This window comes from Loa loa (assembly GCF_000183805.2).
Source record: "Loa loa unplaced genomic scaffold supercont3.394, whole genome shotgun sequence".
Lineage (NCBI taxonomy): Eukaryota > Metazoa > Nematoda > Chromadorea > Rhabditida > Onchocercidae > Loa > Loa loa.
Window position 1 is genome coordinate 3,631 of NW_018108574.1, and position 9,958 is coordinate 13,588.

Genomic DNA, 9,958 nt, shown 5'->3' on the forward strand with positions numbered 1-9,958 from the left:
TTATTATTATTATTATTATTATTATTATTATTATTATTATTATTATTATTATTATTATTATTATTATTATTATTATTATTATTATTATTATTATTATTATTATTATTATTATTATTATTATTATTATTATTATTATTATTATTATCATTATAATTGCTATTGTTATTATTATTACTGTTATTGTTATTATTGTTATTATATTAATTATTATTGTTATTATTATTATTATTACTATTATTATTATTACTGTTATTATTACTATTATTATTACTATTATTATTATTATTACTATTGCGATTATGATTATGATTGTGATTATTACTGTTATTAATTAGCGATAGAATAATATATTTTGTTAAATCATAAATGTCAAAAGAGGCTTCGTTCATTTTGCTTTGACATTTATTAATTAGCAAGTATGATTTGGCGCATCACATCTTAATGTAATTTATAATTACAGGTTGGAAAAGTTCGTTTATAGTTTCGTTTTTTTTTTTGCTTCAAATTGATAGTTTGGTCAGTTGGCTATTTGGGAAACCATTGGTGGTGAGAAAATTAGGACAAAGGGATGATTCGTAGTGGAGCACCGGCGCCAGCGCAACGTGGTGGTACTTCATCTCTGCCATCGAATGTTCGGGATAGTATTATGCATCGTTTAATGCTTTCTACTCAAGGTAATTAATTAATGATGTGTTGCTGATGTATATTTTTAACTGGGAAATTTCTAATGAATCTGGGAATACTGATCTGAGGTTATCGGTGGTTGTAATAAATTGTAAAATAACAATGTACAAAATCATTGATAATTGTTATCAAGGTTATTAAAAAGTTGATCATTCATACTTCCCTGTATAGTATGGTTTGATGATAGCGTTGATAAGATTAATGATTATAGGATGATTATTTCAATTCTACCTGTACTTCCTTTGAAATGATTGAAATGATCGTTGTAGTTCTGAATAATAAAATGTTGCTTGATCTTTTAGTTATTGTTTCGCTCCTGGCGATATGGTTTATACTTGTTACGTATTTGTAGCCTCAGCCCTCAGCTGTTATCATATATTAGTCAAATGGTTGAAGGAAAGCTTTTCCTGTAGATTTCTACACTTTTTTTTCAAAAATTTATTTCAGCTGGAAGTGTACCAAACGGATCAGGACGAGCGGAGCAACGGTCACGAGAAGAAATGCAACAGTATATAGGACGGAATTTTCCATCTCATTCTTTTCAAGCACCAGTAAGTTGTTTATTAGGATTTTATGGTGTTAGATATGTTAGTTAACATTTTCGAACCTATAAATCTAAAGAAAAAAAGTTTGTGCGACAAAACATCAGATTTTCTACCCATCTGGTGAAGTAATTCAAACCGACGAAAAATCAACGGAGATCACAGATCAGCAAGACATCTTGTTCTTGCTAGAAATGTTTTTTTAATTTTGTTAAAATTAAATTTTGCTAAAAATTTCAGCAAGTTAACAGTGATGTAATGGATTTATGGTCGAGTGCTTCGGGAGCCGACAACTTTCCTCCTCCTATAAGTAATACTCTCCTTTAAATCAATTATTTTTGAAGACTCAAAAGAGCCTTTTAGTAAATACGTAAGTTTTATTTGCAAAGAACCGTCAAAGATTGTGTTTAAACATGAGAGATTTAAAGGCAACAACAAATAGGTCTCGATAGAGGTTTAGTTCCTTTAAATATGAGAGACCTTATTAGAAATGAACACTTGAAAGATATTTAAATTGTCGTACAGTCGTAAAGCGAAGAAACTTGATCTAAAAAAACTGTCACTAGGCACTTTGCCTTTATGTTTGTTATTTTCTCATTTAGTGTGTTATAATATTCGAATAATTTTAGGTGGAAATACATATGGTTATGGACCAGGACCGGGAACACCAACAATGTATTTGCCAAATTTGCTCAGTTTACCTCCGCTACCACCAGTATATTTGCGTTGTCCCGAATGTGGGATCTGCAAAATGAGCAGTGAAGAAATGGAGGTAGTTTGCTAGATCAGTAAACTATTGTAGTAGTGTCAGGAAATTCTAGAAAGAGTGCAGCAAACTAAGCGTTAAATGGGGATGAAAGTATCAGAAGTTATATTTGAATGGATAGAAAAACAGCAAAAACTTCTAACATTCAAACAAAAGAAAAAATGGTGTCATCGGATGTTTTGAAAATTTCCAGGTCCATATAAAAGTCGAGCATTTGCACTGGAGTCCTTTTCAATGCACTGAATGTTATGCGGAAAGATCGACCGATTTTCAGTTGCGCGAACATGTTCATTCAACACATCGAAAAAATTATGATCATAAAGTGGGGGTTGTTTTATTGTTACAGTTGAAATAATCATTACTGTTTATCCTAAATAACTAATGGATCCAAAGAAATTATAAGATTAGCATTGCTGAGTCATCCAGTAATCGTTAGTCGTCGTTAGTATCAAATAACCGGTTGATCATGGAAAGTGTAAGATTATTCATAGGCGATAGGTGGAAATCCTAGAAACTTTATCAGTAGCTCAACATTCAGCTGTCAATCGAATATGAACAATAGTTAGTTGTTCGACGAATGAATTGTTCTTCATCAGTTCATTCAAATAAGCCTGTTTCATTTCTTAAAATTATTACGACTATGAAAACGCTTTTGTTGTCTTCGAATATTCAGCTCTAGGAGTTCTTGAAATGGCAGAGAACGTTGGATAAGCATGACTATAATATGTCACTTCAGCAAGTAACAAAATTTCCATAGGAACTCTTGCTACTTCAGGTCTCCAAAATCCTCTTATGAAAATAGTAGGTGATATCTGAGAGTTGAAGGTACTGATAAGGACTCTAATCCTTTGAATCAAAATAGATAAATAATGAGGAAATCAGTATTCGTAGACATTTCTTTCTTTTTAATCAGTACTTTTAATCGTTTTTTCAGTTGATTTATCAATAATCATATTTCATACAGTTTATTTACGCGTATCACGACAATCCCACTGCGAAGCGGTTGCTGCAATTAATGATGGATCGTTGTTTGATGAATGCACGCCGTGCGCAGCCACCTTCATTGGTTAGCAATTCTCAACCATCACCGACTGCAACGACAGGGACGACATTACCATCAGCACATTTCCATGCTGCCACATTCCCGGTGAATAATATGAGAGAAAGGCTTATAACTCAAACAAATGATATGGTTTCTTTTTATAACTATAAAAGTATCGGAAAAATAGTGTAAAATTAGTGTATCGTAAAAGTACACTATAAATTATGGTGTTTAAGGTACTCTTTGAAAGTACCCTAAGCTGAGTTGAAACATTTAGTTATAGTTTCATAAAATGCAGCGCTTTTCTGGCTTAGGAATGATAATTTCAACAGTTTTAGCATCATTAAGATAAGGAAATCTTCAGGAAAATTGTGAGATTCTTTCCATGACATTCACTACCATATTTTGAGAATTTTAGGATAGACGTTCTACGGCAAGTTTATCTCCTTCACGTGAAGCAGGTGTTGAAAGTCCTATGCGTAATGTCAATACATTGACAAATGGCCGAGATCACATATCAATGAATCAGCAGCTACAAAGGTCTGGGCTTACGCCAACGGGAGCTGTAGGAGCGACAGCTACTGCCATTTCAAGAAAACGACCTGCAAGGTAATTATTTCGTAATTATTAATCCCTTCAACCATTTACATATTATGTATCAAGTTGAACTATTCACTATAAACTAAGTGATTTTCGGATATGACATCTGGTATTAGCTAAATGACGCAAACAGTAATATTTACATCATTCTTTGTTATTTAATAACCATATTAATTTACTTGCTTGTTTTTCAAACTTTCATATGCTATCAACGACTTATTTCCATTAGTGATAATACGATGTCTTGGAACACAAATACCGATGCAGTATTATCGGCGATACGTGTTGCTACCCATGAAAATGCCGATGAACAAGAAGGATGTATAGAGGGAGTTAGTGCTGAAGACGGTGGAATTGGAGTTGGAGGAGAATTGGACGATGAGTTCGCAAGCGGTATACGTGATGTCAAAAATGCATTCGACGTTACTATGGAAGAATCAAGTAATTTTTTTTTTATTCGCCACTTCGTCCTATCATATCTATTGTTTGTAATTTTTATTCAGTTGCTATTCGTTCGACCATTCAATAAAATGTTCGTTTGTCATGTGATATTATGACATATGCGTTAGACATTCTTGTGCGTCATTTATGGATCTCTTGGTAATGCCGTACGTCGGAAAGTTATTATTAAATAATTTGTTTTATTCTCAGTCAGTTTTTTGTTAACTTAAACGATAGGAACTGTTTATCTTAACGATTTATTGGCATTATTTAAAACCTTCCGTTCTTTAGAAATCAAATTTCCCTTTTAGCAGCTGAGCAATCCGATGAGGCATTGCTAACAGCGGCAGCAGCTGATGGCGGCCAGGATGCGACGGATATTTTGGGGAATGTCGCCGAAATATTTAGTGCCGGTGATATAGCCATTCCATGGAAACGACGGAATCGTGGTGGTAGTAGTAGTGTTCATGATAATAATAATATCACAGATTGTAGCACGAGAAATGAGCGCCCTAAAGCTACCAAGAGCAGGTTTATTTACATTAATCACTCCTCATATTTGCTCAAATTCGAATGTTTTCTCCACAAATCACTGAACTGCTTGGTTTATTAATTTTTGAAAATGCAAATCCGAAAATATTTTACATTCCTAGTTTCAATGCTCAGTTAAATTTTACATTTTTAAGCTTGGCAAAAAGACGTATGATGGGAATATGCAAGTGTAAACAGCTTATTACCGCTGGTGCACGACAAATGCATATTTTTTATCACATGGCAAAGGATCGTCAGGTTGAAATTTAAATTGTGATTAAGAATGTTGGCATTTGATAGAGCAAAATGATCGAAATATTTTACCGGGTGTTTCGCCGTGACACACATAATCTTCACTAGATTATTATGGAAATCTCTTCATTTCAGTTTTGAATTAATCAGTGCGAAATTATAGCTTTTCCGTTTTCGTTGCAAATACCCCGCTTGTCAAGTCCAGCACTACAGGAAAGACCAGATGGAAAATCATCAGTCGAAGGTGCACGGTGCAATAAATCCAATGTTAATCGAAGACCGAACAGCTGAATTGTTCAAAATTTCCCAGGTAGATTTTTGTGAACATAATCATTTTGATAAGCGCAAGTAGAATTATAAGATCATCCCAGTTTACTACAGTGGTTTATACCAAATGTGTTTTTTTTATTTATAGGAAGTATCGCTAGATCTTTTGGGAACAACAGGTAATAAGCCTGGTCCTACAGCTGCACGCGCACAAATGATATACGATCAGATGATGGCAGCACAAGCTCGAAATCCGAGGAATTCAAGGAGAAAGAAAAGAGCTGCAGAACGAGTAAATCTGAGCTTATTTTTGTACGAATAATGAAATGATGGATGTGGATTAGTTCCATTATGTCTAAAAAATAAACATCAAAAAATGTTGGCGGTAAATTTGGAAATGTATTAAATTTTAGGCTTTAGCCGTTGCAGCAGCACGTGCTGTTGCTACAGCTCGAGTTGCAGTAGCAACTGCAGCGCTGAATGCCCAAAGAATGGCTGCAATACAGGAAGCAAATCGATGCAGTACTGCAGAACAATCGCAACAGCAACAACATTTCCAACCTGTTCCATCAACATCACAAGAGATATCGGCCATAGAGCAAGCCGATGATCAACAATTGCATTGTCAAAAATGTCATAAATTACTACATAATAAGGTAATTTTATTTCGTAGACTTTTCCTTAACACATTTGCATGCCAAATATTTAGGAATAGTTATAAATAGAATTGTTCGTAGTTGATTCACTATTCTTAGCTATCAGATTATACCTTATAATGGATAGTCAGGTTACAGTTGATAAATTAACCACTAAAACGTGATAGTTTGTCCCTCAATTTGCCTATCTTTGCGGCACCATATGTCTGTCCATTGTTTGACTTTGTTTATGGGAAATCAATCTTCAGGCGAAACGGAGCTTGCAACAATGACTTTGGTTCCGGATTATTGAATTTCTATTATTTTCCGTCCTGAAACTTTTATTTTTCAGATACGTGGTTTCCATGTTCTGTGGCATATGGCCAAAGATCTTGGTATCAATCGTTACATATGTAAATTTTGTGATTTTGGTCATGATCGAAAGCAAGCTGTGGTAAGCCATGGAAGGAGGGAGCACGGTACAGAAGATTGTTGTGAGGATCATGTTGAGGTTTCTCGTTATTGATATTTTCTGTGCATTTTTTTTCTTTTTTTTCTACTATGCGTCTATGCTTACGTTTTCCCTTCTTTAAATATTTCTGAAATTGCAGCAATAAAATAATTTCAGGAATATTCAGATGAGGTAAAAGCAATGACTGAACAGTGTTTCGGTTTACAACCAACATCGTCGCAAGATACCCGTGTACAGTGCAAGGTAAATTTTCTCAACGTTTTAATAAATGCGTCCAGCTGCATAAGTTACATACCAGAGCTGCATAAGTTACACACCAGATTAAGTAAGCTGGTTGCGGATTTTTGCATTTCTTGGTAGCTGCTGAATTAAATTACGCGTGTTTGTTGAACACAAGACATCACATCACTCAACGAAACGAATTTTAGCCATCGGGTAGTGTTATTGTAGAGATGTTTCAAAGGATGAATAATTTTAACGAGTTAATTGTCCCGGAAGAAGTCAAGAGACTTTACTATCCGTTGACAGAACAACTTGTGTGTGACAAGGTTTTTTTTATTCTCCAATCGGTTCATTGGCCGAGTTCATTGGTTTTTGTCGGTTCAGCGATGGGGGCAATGTTTTTTATTATTAAATCTGAAAATGTGTGCACAAAATTTGCGAATTTCTAATCCTTATTGTTGGTAATTTTTCACCTCTAGAGTATTCACTTTTTTTCCAATGTGATACGTTTTAGCAATCCGATCAAGCAGTTAACGATGAAGGAATGGTTGCGGAATCTATGGTAAATACTAATACTACTGCTGCAAATACGGTTTCAGAAGAGATTTCCAATTCAGCACCTTATGGCATAGTAAGCGAAATTTTTCGCCTGCAAGAGTTTAATTTCTAATTCCGAGTTTCAGAATTCGATTCCGGAATTGCAGAACTGTGAGTCCAGTCCCAGAAAGTTTGAAAATCGGTGAATTAGAAGAAAGTGACTACTTCATACTATTTTCTGATAACACAACATTTAGAATTTTCCAGGACGAATATGGCACAAAGCCTTCGTCAGTACCGCATTGTATTGAATCATCACAGCTGCTACTACATCAGTCCGAGTCATCACCGATTATGTCACGATCATTTGCATCGACGTCATCCTCGTCATCATATCGTGATCGTATGAGAAAAGCTAGAAATCGTCGTTTCGGAATGCGTAAACCACCATCCAAGTTGAAGCGCAAAGAAATGGCAAAGTTGCGTGAAATTAGTATGCGACTCGGTGGTGCGCAGTATTTCAAAAAACGCTTCAACGAAGCAGCACATTGCCAGGTTATATTTTACTGCGGAAGATTCAGATCTAAAATTTCTGAAAATCAAGATTAAAATTTCTCAAGAAAAATTTCAAAAACATTGCAGAAATGCGGTTTGCTAACAACATCAAGATTAAGTGATCATGCATACAAACATCTGGATGTGCAGCTGTTTCTCTGTCCGCAGTGTGATATCGTAGGTTTTTCTCTAGTTGTTTTTGAATTTTTAGCTCTGCTCTTCCTGTAACTTTTTCTTGCAACTCATAGAATTTATGAAAGAATCTAGTTGTACATAATCCAGTTATATAACAGAAAAAGCTAAGCTGTATCAAGATTCAATGCTTTTAAAAAGGTCACTTTTTCATTGGTTCTGCAATTATAATATTTATGGAAGTATCTAGTTATATGTAAATCCTGGGCACAGTTCATAATCAGTCCTTTATCAACTGGTTCAGGTCAGTAATTAAAAGTTCACAATTCATTATCAAGACAATATCAGCAGTTGAAATATTTTTAATCCTGAACTTTATATATTAAAGGGAAATCAGTCACGTGATTTGGTAGTCAAACATATTCGGGATATGCATAGTAGTCAGGAACATCCAATCGATGAACGTTGGAAATATCGCGTTGAAATTAAGGAAATCATCCGTGAATGCTATCCAGCGTACTTTATCGATGCACCAATACCTACTGCTGCTGATATCGAAAAATTGTATGAGTTGCTTTTGTTTCATGAAATTTTGATACTTCAAGAAAGTGTTAATGCACAAGAATTGTGCGCTGAAATGACAAAGAGGTGTTTTTGATTCAAGTCTTAATCTACGTTATTTAGTTAATCGGGTTTTTTAACTTTTCCAGAAAGCAGAGTTTGTCGTCGGGGCGGTTTTTTGATGTCCTTGGATCCACAGATGATGATCAGCCAGAAAGTGTTGATGCAACTCTTGAAAGAGATTTTGGTGGAGAAGCCGGTGATGGAGATTCGGATGATGATCGACAAAGAGAAGGTCGCTGATAATTAATCTCTTTTTATCGCTAGGTTTTTCTTTTTTTTCAAATATAGTTTTTTCAAATACAGGATTAGACAAGTTTGCAGTGAATACTGATGTATTGACGAAAGAAGTTATAGCTGATCATGATAGCTGAAAAGGTGTATTTGTGCTGGTCAATCGAATAATATTTTAGTATACCAATATTTTATGTCTTAAGATTTTATAACTAAAAAAGCTAGCTATGATTTTCAAATAACGGGAATTTCCGAATGTACTAATATCGAATTTTCCGATTTTATGAGAAGTTCCATTTATTAGGTTTTCGAAACAACATTGCTTCAAGTCACAGACATCTTTCAGGTTTGGAACCGGAACAGGACGCACAGTCCTATACAGAAGGAGGTGATTATGGTGTAGACGATGCCATATTATGTGAGGCAGATCATGCACAAGAACGTTTCATAATGGGAAATGACGGTGATCAGTCGGTGGATAGTGATACAAGTGGTGATGACGCTATGATTGAAGAAAATGGACATGATGAGGTGCCTTTTATCTCACTATATGATTTTATTGTTTTTTGTTATAATGAAAAACATGATGATTTGCAATGTAAAGTTAGTTCTAGCATATATTATTGATTTGACCGACATGACTTTTTTCAGTTATGTGAAATTTTCATAGAATTAATATGATGTTGCTCAGGTATTTTCCAGTTTTAATTCGTAATAATACGACATGTTATGTCAAATTTTGATCTCGTCTCTTATCTCAATTTTAATCTCGTTGGATCTCGTCTCTCGAAAACATTATTGTTACTCAGTTGTCGTTTCAAGGTTTACTCATTATTTAAATTTAAAAGTTAAAGATGCAGAAATATTTACCTATGTTTTGCAGGCAGAAAGATTTGCTGGTGCATCGTCGGGGCAGTCATCAATCACTGGGCTACCATTGCTGGAAAACGAAGATGTTTTAGGAAGTGGTGGTATTTTGGTGAAAAATGAGCCAGATAATCATTCTGATCTCACTGGAGAAGCTGAAATTACGCATATTGTGGAAGAAGATGACGAGGGAGAAGAGGAAATGTGAATAAAAAAAGAATGCTGTAATTCTGGTCCTTCAGTTATTTTTTAAGCATAGTTTTGTAAAATGAAAATTTTGCCAATTTTTCAAGTTACTCGAATTTACTCCGTTTTTCTTTTTCTTTTTTTTTTTTGTCTCAGAACGAGATGCTTGATGATCACCGGTCTTTTTTAATAATATTTACTGTGTTATCTAACGTGCACTTCACCATGGATCATAGGTGCAGACAAAAAAAAAAAAATACACATTCCGAAATATAAAATGAGACCAGCACCTTAAATCGGAATGGTTTGAAATTACTGATGAGTTAGACCAGTGCGAAAACTGTGATTTGTCAGTTTTTCCAGTGTCGCCAA

General features: G+C 34.5%; 1 protein-coding gene across 1 annotated transcript; it reads left to right on the top strand.

Moving 5' to 3' along the window:
* Window positions 1-452: 452 nt before the first annotated feature.
* On the top strand, window positions 453-9,608 carry LOAG_18602 (hypothetical protein; the record flags this gene model as incomplete). The annotated part of the gene is made up of 23 exons (XM_020451264.1): window positions 453-674; window positions 1,132-1,235; window positions 1,467-1,536; window positions 1,856-1,998; window positions 2,186-2,314; window positions 2,957-3,184; window positions 3,453-3,643; window positions 3,864-4,075; window positions 4,387-4,606; window positions 4,762-4,864; window positions 5,022-5,168; window positions 5,274-5,417; window positions 5,539-5,781; window positions 6,113-6,271; window positions 6,389-6,475; window positions 6,661-6,780; window positions 6,969-7,085; window positions 7,259-7,546; window positions 7,634-7,723; window positions 8,067-8,326; window positions 8,389-8,534; window positions 8,880-9,064; window positions 9,417-9,608. Exons 1-23 carry the CDS (start codon window positions 569-571, stop codon window positions 9,606-9,608), a joined length of 3,684 nt encoding a protein of 1,227 aa, XP_020304967.1. The 5' UTR covers window positions 453-568.
* Window positions 9,609-9,958: the final 350 nt, after the last annotated feature.